At 51.0% G+C, this 17,221-nt stretch overlaps 4 protein-coding genes across 4 annotated transcripts; 2 read left to right on the top strand and 2 right to left on the bottom strand.

Annotated features, from left to right (window-relative positions):
* Nucleotides 1-655: 655 nt before the first annotated feature.
* Nucleotides 656-3,643, top strand: BKA67DRAFT_499081 (cortical protein KAR9-domain-containing protein; the record flags this gene model as incomplete). The annotated part of the gene is made up of 1 exon (XM_046097067.1): nt 656-3,643. A coding segment is annotated over one exon (2,988 nt), but the record flags the coding sequence as incomplete, so codon positions are not given.
* Nucleotides 3,644-4,667: 1,024 nt separating this feature from the next.
* BKA67DRAFT_530260 (uncharacterized protein) lies at nt 4,668-10,061 on the bottom strand (the record flags this gene model as incomplete). Its single annotated transcript, XM_046099216.1, has 2 exons — nt 4,668-5,876; nt 5,934-10,061. 2 exons carry the CDS (start codon nt 10,059-10,061, stop codon nt 4,668-4,670), a joined length of 5,337 nt encoding a protein of 1,778 aa, XP_045964275.1.
* Nucleotides 10,062-10,573: 512 nt separating this feature from the next.
* Nucleotides 10,574-11,564, bottom strand: BKA67DRAFT_530259 (uncharacterized protein; the record flags this gene model as incomplete). Its single annotated transcript, XM_046099215.1, has 2 exons — nt 10,574-11,288; nt 11,371-11,564. 2 exons carry the CDS (start codon nt 11,562-11,564, stop codon nt 10,574-10,576), a joined length of 909 nt encoding a protein of 302 aa, XP_045964274.1.
* Nucleotides 11,565-14,949: 3,385 nt separating this feature from the next.
* BKA67DRAFT_530257 (nitrate transporter) lies at nt 14,950-16,612 on the top strand (the record flags this gene model as incomplete). The annotated part of the gene is made up of 3 exons (XM_046099214.1): nt 14,950-15,114; nt 15,168-15,247; nt 15,307-16,612. The coding sequence occupies 3 exons, from the start codon at nt 14,950-14,952 to the stop codon at nt 16,610-16,612; spliced, it is 1,551 nt and encodes a 516-aa protein (XP_045964273.1).
* Between the last annotated feature and the right edge of the window lie 609 nt (nt 16,613-17,221).

Here is a 17,221-nt window from a genome sequence, read left to right as displayed (position 1 = left end):
TCTCGCCTCTCACCTCTCACATCTTCCCTGGGGCTGCATGTTGTCAGGAGTGCCCGGACCACTACAGCCCTCATCTGCCATAGGTCCATTGAATCCCAACCCCAATCCCAATCGCCTTGCCAGTAACCCCGTCGGGTACCTATGTAGACCCGAGAGCTAGTGCTCTTGTCTACCACTTGCACTGCAGGGTCCCAGTTAAAGATTGGACTGCAGTTGCATGTTGACAACCCCCCCATACGTCCAATCCCCACCGCAACAGACGCTACATACCCTACAGCCTGCCTTGCGAGCTACCTGGCAATAAGGAGATCAATTAGGAACTGCTGCCCAGTGACCACACCCATTCGTCCAAGGACCTAGCCTGGGGACAAAGAGGGCGAAGGGGAAAAAACTCCCCAAAAAAAGGAAAGGAAAGAAAAAGATAAGGCTACCCTGCTGATTCCTCAGATCGCCAACCGGTTCGAGCGAGCAAGCAAGCAAGGTGATACCAGCCGTAGCAAGATCAAAATAAATGACCTCGACAGCTTACATCGCAGACCCGGCTGCTGCAGCTCAACCACCTCTAGATACTTTAACCGATCCTATTACTCCTACCTCTCCGGGACAGGGACCGCGCCTAAAAGTGACAGATCAGCACCATGTCGACCCAGTTCCACCACCGCCCGAAATCCTGACCTTTTCTGACGTACCGAGCGACCTTAGCCAACTCGACCCTCTTGAACCACACCACCGGCATCTTGACAGTTCTCCAGATAGCAACCACTCCGTAGTGTTGCCCCCCGTCCGTCCAACTTCCGGCCACAAGTCGCGCAGACCTTCCCCTGGCCTGGCGGCGCGTCTTAAAGCTCTAGGCTTTGGCGGAACCACAAGACAATCCTCCGCTCCCACAATCTACACCAACGACCGCATCGGCCGCCTGCCCGAAGACCAGTTACGTTCCATTGACGAAAAGCACCAAGCCAACAGCCTGCAGGAGACCGTTGAACGGCGCGGTCGCGCTTGGAAGGGTGCTGGCGCCCCTCTGCAATTGCTGAGGTCCAGGTCCAGTCGCAGCAGTCTAAGATCGCGGGGGCGAGTGGAAGACGATATCTTGGAGGTGGAAGAGAACACTGCCTACTCGGGAAGCCCGAGCTCGCTCAGAAAGCCCGGGCCTGAGCTTCATCTTCCTGAGATCCCCCCTGTGCCGCCCCTGGAAATGGACACAAACAAGTACCGACTTCCCGACCACACAAACGGCAATGGCACCAAGGCCTTATCAGACACACGCCGGGAGCATATAGAGCGCGACACACGGAGCCTGAGCCTGAGCCTGCAAGACCAGGAGAACCTAACGCCGCCGCCACCTTTGCCAAAAGACACGCCGCCTGGGGGCACTGCTTCCAACGAGTTCAATCCCGATGCCGAGTCCTACTTCAACCCTCTGGGGTTACAACGGCCTGGTTCCATCTACACAATCTCGAGGCTCTCCTTCGCGAATCAACTCGCTCAGTTGACTGCCCTCCAACTGCCGGATGCTGGGACACTGTCTGGCAAGATCTCTGCAATACCGACTGCTCAATCTGCCGCAAAAGCTCTGATAAACGCAGCCGAGCAAATACGCATGTGGATCTACAAGGCAACAGAGGTTATTGGAGGTCTGGACAGCGATGGCGACATTGAATGGGCCGCCGCTGGTGGTAGGGAAGGTTATGAGGAGGTCGAGAATCTTGTCGCGCGATTCGAACAACTCATCAATGTTTATGTTGGCGCTATAGAGGAGCTTCAGGGCCGCAATGACATTGCCAGCGTAACAAGCGATGACCTACAACGTGCAGTCACTCAGATGGAGTCCATCCTGGCCGAATGGGCAAAGATCCGCCAGGCATTGAAAGTCGCAAAGGCTCAGATTGAGATTGCCATGGAGTGGGAAGAACTGTGGAATAGTGTGCTCGGCGAGGTTCAGAATGAAATGGACGATCTCTGCAGACTCGTGTTCGAGATGGAAGAACGAAGGCACAAATCACTGATGGCTGTTGCGAACGGAGATGGAGTCGACATTGGTGATCTAGAAACGATCGTGGAAGAAACGCCGCCTATCGATGCACGCAACAACCGCATGAGCATGCCAGCTTTTCCTCTGAGTCCAGTGTCTCCGGCTGGGGCTGGCCCTGTTTTGACCCATGATGACTCGAGTCTGTTAGCATTGTTCGCGAGGATGCAGCCGCTCAAGGCCTCATTAGATTTCCTACCAATGCGACTCTCCATGTTTGAGGCCAGGGCCGAGCCGGTGTTCCCCTCAGCTTGTGAGGAGCTGGTGGACAGGCGAACGTCCCTTGAGGAGAGCTACAAGAAACTCGAAAAGGATGCGGAGTCGTTGAGGAAAGAGCTTGGTGAGGACAAGTGGGTATTGGTCTTCCGTGGTGCCGGCCGCCAGGCACAAAAGATGACGGAATCCGTCGAGCGCAGCGTAAGCAAATTACGTGAGGCTGTTGATTCAGGAATGCACCTCACCAACCCAGCTGCGTTGATCAAGAAGATTGAGAGTTACGAAGCAAAGAAGACACACTACGGACCTGCCATAGAGCGGGTACTCTCAATCATCGACAAGGGGGTCAAGGATCGACTCACTGTGAATGGCGAGATCCTCAGATTGCATACCGAGACGCAGTCTAACTGGGACCACGTAAAACGACAAATGCGAGACCTCGACTTAGCGTTGGAGGAGGTGCAGGCAGACAAGAGAGGCCAAACCCTACGAGATTCCATCTCCAGCATGCTCTCGAACGACAGATCTACAGTTGCCAGCGGCCATGAAACACCAGGTAGCTCGCCTCCTTCGTCTGTTATCATGTCAAGTCTAGGGCTGGACCCCGTCACCCCGCTGGCCAAGAAGCCCCGGTCTGCCAGCGGCGGCAGTCACCTACCTCAGCCCTCCTCTTCTCGACGCACTCTGGCGCCCCCTGGGTCTCAGATCGCACGAAAGCCACTGGGCCCGCGGGTTTCAACTCTGTCAAGTCCTTCGAACGCTTCAACGCTGGCGCGTAATACCATCACGCCTGTTGGCAACCACATACCTCGGTCAACATCGAGCTTGGCAGACAACCGCCCCCGTTGGAATCACTCTGTCAACACTGTTCATAGCGACACGGGGCATAATTTCAAACCCTTGAGCTTGACCACACCTAGCCCATATGCCAAGAGAAGCCCAACTCCATCGTCACTGACGCCCAACTCACAGGCCTCTAAGCTGCCCGTTCTGCGAAGTCCACTCAGCCGCGCAGGCACCACATCACCGATGCCGGAAGAAACGCCTTCAAGGCTCAGCGCCTCTCGACTGTCATTCCGTGATCGTGTCTCATCGCCCGTGCCGTACGCGCAACATGCCTTGGCTAAACCAAAGCTGGCATCTCAGGCATCCATGTCTGCGTTGAATATCAACAGCCGCCGGACTTCCCTACAACCGCCGAGAAGCCAAGCCCAGGATCCGGCTAGGCGGCCTGCTAGTTCTATGACCACTTCGAGGCGGACGAGCATGTTGCCACAACCTAAGGGAAAGGCCGACACAGTCACAGGACGCCATAGCCCCCAAGCACTAGCCGGGGCACGTACAGCTATGCGCACAATGAGCAGAGGTTCTTCAGATGACAACAAGCCGCGATGGCGATTCTAGGCGTCCATAAGCGGCTCCTTCGAGTTTGGATAGCAATTAGACCTGTCATTCCGAATTCGGGACACAATTGACTCGCTGACGACTGTTCATATACCAACGACTTCATAAGATAGAGTCAAAGTATTTCTAGTGATACCCGAGAATGATACTGGCAGATATTAGCCAATTTTCAACCTTGTTTTGTTCTTTTCTTGTTGGTGCTATTTTCTTTGCACCCGGGGCGTAATATGCTGCATGGCTAGCGGCGGCACCTGGCGTTTATAGGGGGTGCCAATTACCTTTTTTCTTCTTCTCGAGACTGACAGGGTCGCCTCTTATGTTGCATAAACAGATATACCTGTATTTTGATACCTGGATTTGTAGATGGGAAATAGTACTGGTCCTCTAGGAGAATTGTAAGATACGGTGGCATCTGGGCCAGTGGCAAAGGACAGAAGAGTTTGTGAATATAAGATGGGGTCTACCCGCCATCACGTATGCACTATGTTATCTTGCCCGTGGCATACGTGCCATTGTTCGTTGTAATACCAGCATATGCCGTCTCGTGACTCGTCGTTCACGCGTTTGTGGACTCTATGAAATCCCGCGGTGTTCAACCATGCAGGACTAACGTTAAAACGTTGAGACGATCATTTTTGCAATCCGAGTTTTGTACACAGTCTTGACCATTTACTCCGAGGCCCGCAGGCACTGGTATATCGCACCTTTGCTGCCTACATCCCAGAAGAATATGAAGAAGAAGAAGAAGAAGAAGAAGAAGAAGAAGAAGCGAAAAGAGTAGAGAGACAGATCCGTGACCTCGTATCTAATTATATATTTATCAAGAGAACCGACCGATACGCCGTATGCCATGCCGTATCATGCAATGCGAAGATGCAAGCTCCATTTCGACTTCGTCCCTGCTCATAAAGTTTTTGCCCGCTCTTTTGGCGCAAATCGTTCAATCAAAAGAAAAAGGTCTAATTTTTCCTCCCGTACTTGTTGATCATTTCCTACAGCCATGTATAGCCGTCTCATACTAATAATAACCCATCGTAGGAATCATGGGCATATCCAGTGTTGCCTGCCTGCCACCCGCACTCCGATTACTCCCCCTGCCTCCTCGCGAGGAGGCAGACCCGATCGCACTCGACGTGGAGCGTGCGGATCCCGTCGAGGCTCTCTTGGTCGGAGCCTTCTTCCTCACCCCAGCGCCTGCTCTACCTCGCTGGCTGCTAGACGCGCCGGACGTTTTGCGATGGCCTTTCCGGCCACCCCTCGTGAAGTGGCTTGAGCCTCCTTTCGACGAGGATATTGACCGCGCGCGCGATGAAGTTGCCGGCTGGTTCTTCTCCAAGTTATCCATCTCTGCATTCCAGCGCTGCACGTCGGCTGGTTGTCGGTATGTGCTGCCACCGCCGCGGCCATGGAAGAAATGCGATTCTTCGCCGTCTTCTCCTTCGTCGTCATCCCCAGCATCATTCATTTCATCACCGTCATCATCATCCGACACAAGATCAACAACACTTCGTTGCGAGGCACGCCGGTTGATGCCTTGAGCAGAAGTGCCGGTAGCCTGACCGAACATGTCTGTGTACTGCGCATGGTATTCTTTGAGCTTCGGCAGGAATTGCTTGCCATATGTTTTGACCTTGACCTGATCAATACCAGGTATCGCATCCATGTCATCCAAAGTCAGCGTCCAAGCAGCAGCCATGGCTCGGAGCTGTTGTCGTGTAAATATGGCTTTGCGAAGGTTATTGTGATTTTGAATCTCTGCAGCCATGACTACTGCATCCTGTTCAAATGACCTGATCATATCTCTATGAACTTCGTTCAAAGAGGATAACCCAGCATCATCGACAATCGGAGGACCGGCAGGCTCCCTATGCCGTTTCCGGCGGGAAACTGGCATTTCTTCAAAATCCTCGTCAAAGTCGTCATCGTCGACCACGAAATCATCCTTAGCGTAACCGTTGTCGTGCATCTCATAATCCTCCTCGTCACTATCCTCGTCATAGGCAACGGCAGCTTTTCCTTTGCCATTCTGTCTTTTGGTCTTCGTCATCGGAGACGACACGTTGGTAGAAGGGGGCAACATGGAAGGAGGCAACTTGGCCTGTTTGTCCGCCTTGGCCGCTTTCGTCTTGGGCTTAGAAGCTTTAATCCGACTATCACCACTCTTAACCTGGACGGTCAACATAAGCTTCCGTCGCTGGCGGAGGAAGGAATTTGCGTTGGGACCGAGCTGCGACTGCATTAGTACGCCGCCACTGAGGAAAAAGAAGATCTACAAGCCACTTACAAAGAAGTACTGGAAGGCCATCTTGACCTGCCTGTTGAATACGTTCTCCTCAAAAAGTGCCTCCTCAGCTGCGAGCCTATCAATGACCCTGTGTATCTCATGCTTCGGCATCTTCTTCGCAAACCCAAAATACTCCATCGTATCCTCATTCATGGCGGCATAGTTCTTCTTCTGTTGCAACCCAAGTAGGATTTCACTGCACTGATTCAGTGTCAGCTTTTTCTGCCGTTTCACGACTTCTAGCACGGCCATCGCAATCTCCGTGTAGTCTTTCATTTCGAAGACACCATTGTTCTTGCAGTTGTCGCATGTTGAGTTACACTCCGCCTTATTAAAGCTCTCGCCAAAATAGCGAAGAATTTCAACGCGCCTGCAATCACTCTGGCTCTCGGCAAAGCCAGTAACCGTTCTTAACATATTCCGTTGGCGATCTTTTTGCTCTTCATTCCCTTCACCTTCGGCAATCATCTTTCGCAGCTGGGTTACGTCGGCATAGTTATAAAAGAGGTAGCATTCGGACGCCTGACCATCACGCCCGGCACGTCCGGTCTCCTGATAGTACCCTTCGAGACTTTTTGGCAGGGTCTGGTGAATGACGAATCGAACATCAGGCTTGTCGATCCCCATACCGAATGCGATTGTTGCGACGACTACTTTGATCTTGTTACTTTGCCAATCTTTTTGGATCTGTGCTTTCAAAACTGCCTCTATTCCGGCATGGTAGTGGTGCGCAGCGATGCCATGAGCCTGGAGCTTCTGCGCTGTGGACTCTGCGTTCTTTCGTGAGAGCGTATAGACGATTCCGGTCTGTCCAGAATATTTGCTGTTGATCAACTCTGCAATAAGATCTACTGTGCCCTTCTCTTTCCGCCGGACCTCATAGTACAGATTAGGCCGGTTGAAGCTTTGCGAGAAGACTTGACACTGGTCGATACCCAGATTGTGCTGGATGTCAACGATGACATTGAGAGTTGCTGTTGCAGTCAATGCCATGACAGGAACATTCGGAAATTCACGACGAAATCCACCTAACTCTTTGTAGTCCGGTCGAAAGTCATGACCCCACTGACTCACGCAGTGGGCCTCATCAATGACAAGCCGTGCCAGCTTCTTGTGTCGGTGAAGCATCTTAAGAGCATTGCGAAATGCCGAGCTCTTATTGATCATCTCCGGAGTGACATAAAGAAGATCGAGAAACTGATCCGCATTAGGAGCCTTGAGGGTTTCCAGAGTTTTCATGCGATATTCTGGTTTGCATTCGCCATTAAAGGAACGAGCTTGGATGTTCAAGTATTTGAGGTGGTCTACCTGATCTTGCATCAAGCTGATCAACGGAGATACGACGATGGTGATGCCGTGGGTCCGTCCGCTCTTAACAACGGCTGGCAATTGGTAGCAAAGGGATTTGCCTCCGCCAGTCGGCATGAGAACAAACGCGTCCTTGCCCGCGAGGGTGGTGTTGATAGCCTCCAACTGATTGTGTCGGAAACCGGCCATCCTGAATCGTTCTTTCAAAGCTTTTTTGACGTCCTGTGACCACGGGTATTTCATGAGTTCCGGTGGGAAAGAAGTCTTGGCCAACGTGCTTGCAACCCTCTTGACCGTTTTCTGCTTGGAAGCACCAGCATTGCCAGAAGTCTCTGAGAAAACCGATCGGGCATTTAGACGTGTGTCAGTCTCGGCAGAAGATTGCTTGTGTTCAAAGTCCTCGGCAAGCTCTAACATATCCACATCATCGTCGAACTCATCCTCGCTCATGAACGTTTCGTTGCGCTTCGCAGGTGTTTTTGCCGTGTTTTTTCTGTTCCTTGTGCCAGTGATTTCCTCTATGTGTTGCCGGTTTGGAAAAGACATCTCGTAAGATGGGGTATCGCCGAAAAGCTCGTCCTCATCATCGAGATCATACAGCTCTTCGTCCATAGAATGAGCTGACATAGTCTGCGCAGGTATCATCGTTGCCCTCGAAGGTTCCTGGTATGTTCTGCCAGCCGCTGGCCTGGATATTGGAGATATTGCTCGTGACTTTTCCCTCTCAACGTACCGAGAATCAGGGGCATCGTCGAGGGCGTGGAAAGCTGTTATAGGAGCTTCTCGGCGTCGAAGAACCTGGGTCTGCATGATGAGTTGAGTGTTACCTCCAGGAAGTGATGCAGGCTCTCCTGATAACCGTGAGTGGGACTGATTCCAGCTCGGCTGGGTAGCCTGTACCACGGAGTCATGACGACTGCTACGTGATGGCTCCCGGTCTTCGAACATGGCGACATCGTTGAGACCTGCCTTGAGAAGGGATGAGATCATCAATGACTCCTGACCCTTGATCTCTTTCACCAACGCTTCCATTCTCTCGTCCAGACTTTCGGTGTCTTCGTTTTGCTCATAAAACCCCATGATCTTCTCAACGAGCACGTCTTTCTCAAGGACCAGGTCTTCATATATTTGGTGCTCGTCAGCAAGAGCATTCAGAGCAGCAAGTTGTCGAGTCAAACGCTCTTTGTCGCGTTTCAGAATATTGGTTTGTCCTAGTTGCCCGCCTGTCAACGCGGCACGGAAATCATCTCGATTTTGCCTTAACTTGTCCTCCACGAGGGCCCGGTTCCTCTGCAGTGTTGAAGGTTTGGCAAGGAAGAGCTTCAGAATGGCTGTCTGTACATCATCACCCGGCAAAGGACCTGGTTGGCTTGATATCAGGGGTTGAACATTGATCATTAGCGAATCATCAGATAGCTCGATATTGGCAACTGGTAACCCGGTCTGACTTGGTTGCTTCCTTGGCGATGTTTGCTTCGGTGGCGACGAGGGGGGGTTGATTATTTGCGAATCACCGTGACGCCGCCTTGATGGTGTGTCAAAAGCGATAATGGCAGGCGACTTTTCACGCTCACTATGATGTGGTAAATCGTGAGGGCCCCCTCTAATGCGGCTCTGGCTACTAGTCGAGTGCACAGTCATAATCGAAACGTTGTGTGTCGGTGGAGTAGCCCATTCGTCGTCGGAATCTTGTATCACTTGACTGTTACGCCGCGACTTCCGAGGAAGCTGGCCCTCGGGCTGCGGGCTGAGATGGTCGTCCGCCACTTTCATCGGAGACCCTCGCTTTACTGGACTTGGAGTTCGCTTTACCGGGGGTGGCGATACTCCGGAAACATGACGCTTGAAGGGTGCTATTGCCGGCGATGTTTTGGCACTCTGGTTTCTTCCAACATCTCTTTTTGAGGGCATATCCCGTATCGTCAATTGGCTAGCTCCTTGACTCCCCCCAAAATGAGAAATTGCATGCTCCGGGCTGGTATTGGACTTCGAATTCCGTTTTCTTGAAGAGTTTGGAGTAACACGGATGACTGACTCGGTCGACGTATCTCCTATAAAATCATCGATATCGGGAAAGTCATCTTCAAAGGGATCCACTTGAGTGTCCAGGACTTGACTGATATCATCACTCTTTCGCTTCCTGCCTCGAGCCTCGGCAGCTGGTTCGGGGCGGCTTGCGTGATCTTCCGTCCACAATCGCACGTCGTCTCCAAAAGCAAATCCATTGGAGTCGGAAGAGGTGAAATCGTCCGACCCCGTCAGGTCTACTGTTTCGCAGTTGTCGTCATTTGTGAGAGCGGGCGTCCGTGGCTTCGACGCTGGGGTCTGTCTCTGCGGGGCCGGGGTGTTGGCTGCTTTCGGTGTCCTGAGGGAATTCGAGTACGCTCTCTGGAGCCTGCCGACCCCGGTAGTCGAAGCAGGCGTTAGTAGTTGATCTTGCGACTGCTCTTGTTGCAACAGTAAGGAGCGTCTCTTCCGGGTCGAACTCGGCACCAATCGTCCCATGGTATCCTCAGGCTCTGTTATTCCCTCCTCGTCCAGATCCTCCTGCGACTGCTTCGAGATTGTGGCTGCCGGTACATGAGATGCGGATGGTCGAGATGTCTGCTTTGTCGAGGGAACCAAGGGAGAAGAGCCAGGCAGGAATCCGAGGTTTCTCGTATTCGGCAGCGGGGGTGCTAGAAAATTTGGGAGGGTCTCAGGTGCGGAAAGGTCTCCGGGAAGATCGCGAGCGGCGGGAAGCAAGGGCGCGTTTGGTGTTGACAATGCGAGATTCGCCAGTAACCAAGCGATATTCTCGGGAAGGTTGTTGCGAGTCATTAAGACGTCTGGGAACCTAGGTCCCACAGCTGCGCCATCAGAATTGGGTAATTCAGGGCATACAATTCTCTCGGTTTCTCGACAGTACGGATCCTAATGATGTTTGTTGTCTGTGTTTTAAGCTGGCCCATCAGGTAACCCAACGGCCAAGGCTACCGGGGGGTGGGGGGGACGCGGGCCCCACCGAGACGCGCTTCGAATACGACGCCACCATCACCAGATCATGTGACTCATTACATTGCATTACCATGATCCTCAGAACCGAATCAATTTGATAATGGAAGCTGATGCATAGTGAGGTTATGTATGCACCGTGGCTCGGTGGTAGCCAGGTGGGTCGCACTTTGGCTCCGCTCCATTCATTCATTTATTCATTCATTCATTTATCCATCCGTCTTGCTGATGTGGAGCTGGACCCTCGGCGACTGCACCTTTTCAACGTACATAGCTATTCAGGCGATGCTGTCATGACGACATATACTATATTGAGTCTACTTGATGGCCATCATTTATCATGGCAGTGGAGGCTTCGACGAGTCTCTCGAGTTGCTCACAAGCACAGACGGGCATGAAGATCCAGCCTCAATGTCATCTCCCTTCGGCTCCTGGGAGCCATTAAACAAGTACATGACGGTCACCAGGAGTTTGCCAGCAGCTGAGAGGGCGATGGCTGGCGCCGAGCCGGCTGTCTTGTAGATGCCAGCACCCACCAGTGTTCCAAGAACCAAGGCAACGAGGAAACAAAGCCTCCTGTTGCGAGATCGATTATCCCGCGTGAACATGTGCGGATCAATCATCAGATCCACCCAAGCAGCAGTCGCCATGGCCGTCGAAATCTCTGTGATTGCCAGTGACCGCGACTGCACCACCTGACTCCCGGATGCAAACGCCAGCAGCGCAACAACCGTGACAGCTGCCGGGCCTTCCTTTTCTGTGCCGTAGACATACTGGATTGCTGCTGCAGCAAACACGAGGGCTGATTGGAACAAGTTGCACAGGACCAGCCACCAGCGTTGCCTCGGGCCGACCAGGTGGCTCACCTGGCCAGTCAGCCACCCTGCAAAGAGGAAGAACCCCAGCGCCGCACCTATATTGGCAGTGATGAACATGTCACCGTCGAATTCGGGCAGTACAATGGCGAGCATTAGAAATACTGTGTTTCCTGTCTGATTCGAGGCAAAACAGTGGTAGTCGGGGAAGGAAATCGCATCTTGTATTCCAGTGAATCTATGCAATGCTCAAGGTTAGGAACCTCATCTCATGCAGCACAGTAATGTATGTCTGCCCCCGATTGGGACCAAACACTTACAAGGTCAAGAGTACGAGCTCAAACTCGGCGAAAATAGATGGTCGAACTTCCTCCTGCATATGATTCAACAAACTCGACAGAAAGTTCTGGTGGGTCGGAAGTGGCTTTGGGGCAAATGAGAGTACTTCCAATCCTAGGATTGAGTCCGTGTTGTTACTGTCCGCCGAAGAGTGTTCTTCCTTTGACGCATGCATGTTGATAATTGTTCAGTAGTTAAACCACTGGTAAGATAATGGCTGGATATACGAACCGTGTAAATTGAAATTGATCATGCCTATTGAAACAAACAACGCCACTTGTGGAAGTACGGTCTATTTCAGAAAGAAAACTTGATGAAATTATCCGCATGAGCGCCATGGCGGCACGGCTATCAGGTAGTTGTGACGGCCTCACCTAGGAATCATGATGGTTACACCCAGCAGCCCACTTGTAGCCGTGGTGGATGACAGAACTAAGAAACCGACAACCGAAAGAGTGGAACGTTGGCTGGAATTCCAATGCCTTGGGCGGTGACGGTCCGGGCTACTCTAAGGTATCAAGTGTCTGGTCAAGTTCGCTAGCTTTTGACAACACGAGTCGTTTGAGGGCCCACAATCGAAACCAGTGCGCAGCGCTCCTGATGGGAAGTTGTGCGATTGTGTTTTACTAGCTTGTCCATGCGCCGTACTCAATCCAACCCAACATGTGACCTCGTCATCCAATCAGCCAGTGTGAGAAACCTGCTGGGCTGCCTCGCCATAGTTGAGTCGGTGCTCTGAGGCAACATACTTGTCTATGACGTTCTGGACATGTCACATTCCTTGCGGCTGGCTTGCAGTTTTCTCCAAGCCTTGGCGAAGGCGACTGTCCGGCTGTTACACGGGATACCGACTACCGAGTGGAGCTAACCGACTACCGTTATAAGGTATACCAGCCGATGTGGTTGGACCTCACAAATGCAACAGTCCGAATTAGCGAGGGCTGTATGACATTGTTTGGAACGCTGAAAAAGTTGCCCACGGTCATGTTGTGTCCACCCAGCTTGACAGTCTCTTTGATGGATGCTGGGCGGCTGTCAGGGTTTTATCTTTTCCCTTTTTTTCTCCTTTTTTTTGTTGGTTGATCTCCTGGGAAAGACTATGGAAGATAGTGTTTGTGTATCTGAAAACAGACAAAAGTTAGCCTTAGCGTCGTAATCATCTACTCTGGCGATACTTCGTTTCCGGTTTGGGATAAGTGCCTTTCTCTTCACATGATATAGGTGAGAACGAGAGAACAATACTACCTCCTAGACTTCGCTTGGCGCTATGTTTCATTCCTGCCGGTTCTCTGCCGTGGGATATACCTCAGTCACGGCTTCTCTCGCGCTTTAAAGCCGGTTGATAAGCGCCTCATCCCAGCTAGGATATTTTTGACGACTGCCAATATCAATCAAGCAGATTCGAGATGATGAAAGATGCCGTATCAAACCGTGCCGCAGGGTGCTTAGCCTGCGTCCAGGAGTTTCTTGCACCGGTTCTTCCACTTTTTCTTTTCTTTTTCAAACCCCAGATTTTCGAATCCATCTCAGGTCGATTCGTGTTGCTTCTATTAGAACAACCGCACGGGCGTCAAGTACAATATTTGCGATTTTGTACTCGCCACGGTTGTGTATGAGATGACAAGATCCTCGCATAACATCCTTCAAGAGCAGTCCTGAGGCACTGGGAAACATAATACTTAACAACGGCATGGCTACAAGTTCAAATTCAAGTTGACCATGTTTTCAGGCTTCAAATATGGACAAGCTGCGCAATGGAGTCGAATCCATCCGTTGCATGCTGGTCTCCGTTGTTGCCGTAACGATGCTCTGCTTGAACACCGACAGCCGGTAGAAGCCGGCCGACACAGTCAAGAGCAAACGTCATGTTATGCGCTCGCATCGACGTGGCCAATCTTCAGGTCATGACAAAACTCAAGCAATATTTGGGATTAAAAACCGTTGTTCTATGTATTATTTTACGACAGTATAACTATGGGTTGACTTTCAAAGAACTTGATGTGGTTCTTGATCACGCCATTTTGGTTCAATCAAATCCACAGATTTGTATTCGACCTTCTCCCAGGCGCATCAGCAAGTTTCCAAACGGGTGACAGCGTGGGGGCACGCTAACCAAATCTAGCGTTACGCCCCCGATATAGATTTGTTTCTCGTGACAAATCGCTGCGGCTCATGGCAAAGTTTACTTGGACGACAGCTTGATATCACCATATTCGTAGATTTATAGTCTGCCTCCCCTGCCTTTGGTCGAGACTAGAATGCTAACCGATACTAGACTACCAATCTCACGGAGATCAATGTCTGCCACTCTAGGTATGTCCAAAAAGACATTCGCTGCCACTGAGCGGCACGGCGCCCTCCCGCATCAGCTTCACACCGTGATAGACCTCGTCTGGTGCTGGCCAACGTCACATCAATAGGACGTTTCGCTCCACCGTATTGACCAGCACTGCGGGCTTCTCGTGAAAGGCACCCCAGATTCCGCGGAGATTTGACTGACGTCGTTGTCGGGACATACAGGCCAACTACAGCTCTCCTGCTTATCTCTGGGCGGGTGGAGCCGACTATTTTCGGTCCAAGCATAAACAGCCCTCGAGAGATAAGGGACGGTTACACACAACGTTCTGTTCTTATCATCCCTTATCCAGCCCAAGAAATGCTAAGGTTTATTTACAAGGACCTGTGCCATTGGTACCAGGGCTAGTGAGGTTTTCCATCCGGCACATGTTACTGTAGTGCCAAAAGGCTGATAACGGAGAAGCAAGAATCTACAGTATAAGCCGTTCTTTTTTCTCTTACAACGTGGGATATGCTGATACACATCCTATCCAGCCGCTTAGAAAGGCCGCCACGCACTCAGCTGGTCGAGATTGTAGTCGTTGCGTCTACCACGACGGTAGGAATTGTAAGGAAGTTTTGACATCTTTCGCTGTCGTACTCCAGGCGCAATATTCACCAACGCGACTTTCTTAGTGCCCAGGTTCAATCACAACATGACAGAGTCTTTGATAGGGCAACACCAGAACTCTACACAATATCTTCGAGACATTACTTCATTGTACATACTTATCTGCGATTGGCGTCATTAGGCACACTCGTGTCATCTCTCTTAAAGGCCTTGACTTCATTAGTCTGTCTTGTCAAACATCAGTCTATCCACCCATTATATGCATCATTAATCTTAGGTCTATCTTTGAATAGTCTTTGATGATACAGTAGTCTTTCCAAAGGAAGCACTAGCGGCGCCTACCCAACCCAGCAACAATCCCCACAAGGATCTCCCGCGGAAAAGACGAGTCTGGGACGTTGTGGAGGGCTTGAATGGGTCTGGCCCACCTTAAAGTTGAATTCCGGAGATGCTCATTGCGACAGCTTCTCTCAGATATTCATAGAGAACCTAACACCTTGTATCTATATATCCGAACTGGTCGCCAGGGTCAAATCATCCAGTTTCATCAGACCTCAAGCAGTTCAGAAAAGCATCAGTAGTATCAATACTGTTTGGGAACACCAGCCTTACAAACTTCTCATTGAATATTTGATCATATTACACCAGCAAGATGAAGGTATCTTATCTGTGGGCTCGACCCGAAATCAACCCAATCAATCGCAAGGCTCGCTCAGTGCCCTTCTTTAACCCCATCGACGTCTATGGGCGGGTATTCTTCTTTTCCTGGTTTGGTTTCATGACTGCATTCTGGGCTTGGTACACGTTTCCACCACTTGTATGTAATAACCTAAACTTCAGGTTGTTTATAGTCACTAACAGCCTTTCCAGCTGACCCACACTATCAAAGCCAATCTGCACTTGACACCAGCGGAGGTAGCAAATTCGAACATCGTCTCATTGGTCGCAACGTGAGTTCCCACAGCAATGATCCGTTGCATATCGCAACAACTGACATGTCCCAATACAGTCTCGCTATCCGTTTCGTTGCCGGACCGCTTTGCGATCAATTTGGTCCACGATGGGTGTTCGCCGGCCTCCTTTTCGTGGGATCCATCCCTCTCGGCCTCGCACCACTTGTTCAGAACGCCAGTGGTCTCTACGTCAGCCGCTTCTTCATCGGTATATTGGGTGGTGCTTTCGTTCCTTGTATGGTCTGGTCGACTGGATTCTTTGACAAGAACGTTGTGGGGACTGCCAATGCTCTCACTGGTGGCTGGGGCAACGCTGGTGGTGGTATAACTTACTTCATCATGCCCGCCGTGTTCGACTCGCTGAAAGGCCGCGGGCTTTCAGATGGTGCAGCTTGGAGAGTTACATTCATCGTTCCTCTGATCATTGTCCTCGCTACAGCTCTTGGTATGATCTTACTGTGCCCTGATACTCCAACTGGAAAGTGGTCCGAAAGACATCTCCATGCGGAAGAAAACCTGCACCAACACGGTGTTGAGACACCAACGGGGGGTGTCGTCGACGTTCCTGGAGTTGTCGTGGATAAAGTCCCTAGTAATGTCACTTCCCCTTCCAGTGTGGATAAGGAGAAGGAAAGGCATGAGCACAAGAGCGAGAAGCACTGGGATCACGAAGCTGCCCTATCCAAGGATGAGATGCTCGAGACAGCAAAGGGCGAAATTGTCAACAAGCCAACCTTCAAGGAGGGGTTGAGAGTGTTACTCTCTTTGCAGACGGCTTTCCACGTCTCGACGTACTTCTGTTCTTTCGGTGGTGAGCTTGCAATCAACTCTATCCTCAGCGCCTACTACGTCAAAAACTTCCCTGCGCTTGGACAAACCAACGCTTCCAATTGGGCTGCCATGTTCGGGTTTCTGAACTTCGTCACTCGACCCCTTGGTGGAATGATCAGCGATATCGTTTATAGAGCCACCGGTCGCAACCTATGGGCAAAGAAGATTTGGATCTTGGTTTGTGGTTGTGTTACTGGTGTCCTTCTCATCATCGTTGGCAGAGTCGATTCGCACAACCAGTCAACCATGTTCGGCCTGATCGCGCTCATGGCCATCTTCCTAGAAGCCGGCAACGGAGCAAACTTCTCTCTCGTGCCTCACGTCCACCCACATGCCAATGGTTTTGTGTCTGGTACTACCGGCGCAGGAGGCAACTTGGGAGGTGTCATCTTTGCTATCATCTTCCGCTTCATGGACAACGGCACCGACTACGCCAAAGCATTTTGGATCATTGGAATTATCATGATTGCTATGAATCTGCTCTTTTCATGGGTATCGCCGCTACCAAGGGGCCAGATTGGCGGTCATTAAGGGGGGAAAATAATTGTTTGTTATGTTATTAGCGGGTAAATGCGATGGGAGTTTCTGGGATACACAATGCCATGATGAGATGGATAGAGATAGATGCTACCTTCTGGTTGACCAGAGAACTGGCGATTTCGAGAAGAGAATAACCTTCCACAAGACTCTCCGAATTTGGTTCCACCAATACTGCTTAAATTGTATCGTGCTTTTTGTCTGATCCGTTGAATGCCGGAAATCATGGGGTTAGGTACGACACTGTTTAGATGCACAAGCATCAATGACACCTTGAGCAAAGAATCTGCTCTAGTGGTCTTGCCGTTCTTTCATCGTACCGCCATCACGGCGACACGCTGGATATTTGGTCCGCTGCAGACGGCTTCGCCTAGCGAAATGGTGAAACTTGGCCGCGACGGCTTTTGGATTGAGAATTTACAATTGACATTCAGCATAACCAACAATCTTAGTATCATTCCGATAAATTTTGCTGCTACGTGCTCTCCTGGTTACAGCAGTTGCTAATATTGAGTTTCTAATGCCGAAACTGAAGATCAGCAATGGACCAGGTTCAGGATACGACGTAGTGTTTGGAAAACTGGACTACCCAGCATAGAGAAT

This window comes from Truncatella angustata (genome assembly GCF_020726525.1).
Source record: "Truncatella angustata strain MPI-SDFR-AT-0073 chromosome Unknown BKA67scaffold_1, whole genome shotgun sequence".
NCBI lineage: Eukaryota > Fungi > Ascomycota > Sordariomycetes > Amphisphaeriales > Sporocadaceae > Truncatella > Truncatella angustata.
Note: the sequence above shows the minus strand (reverse complement) of the source record. Positions and strands in the feature narration are given on the sequence as shown.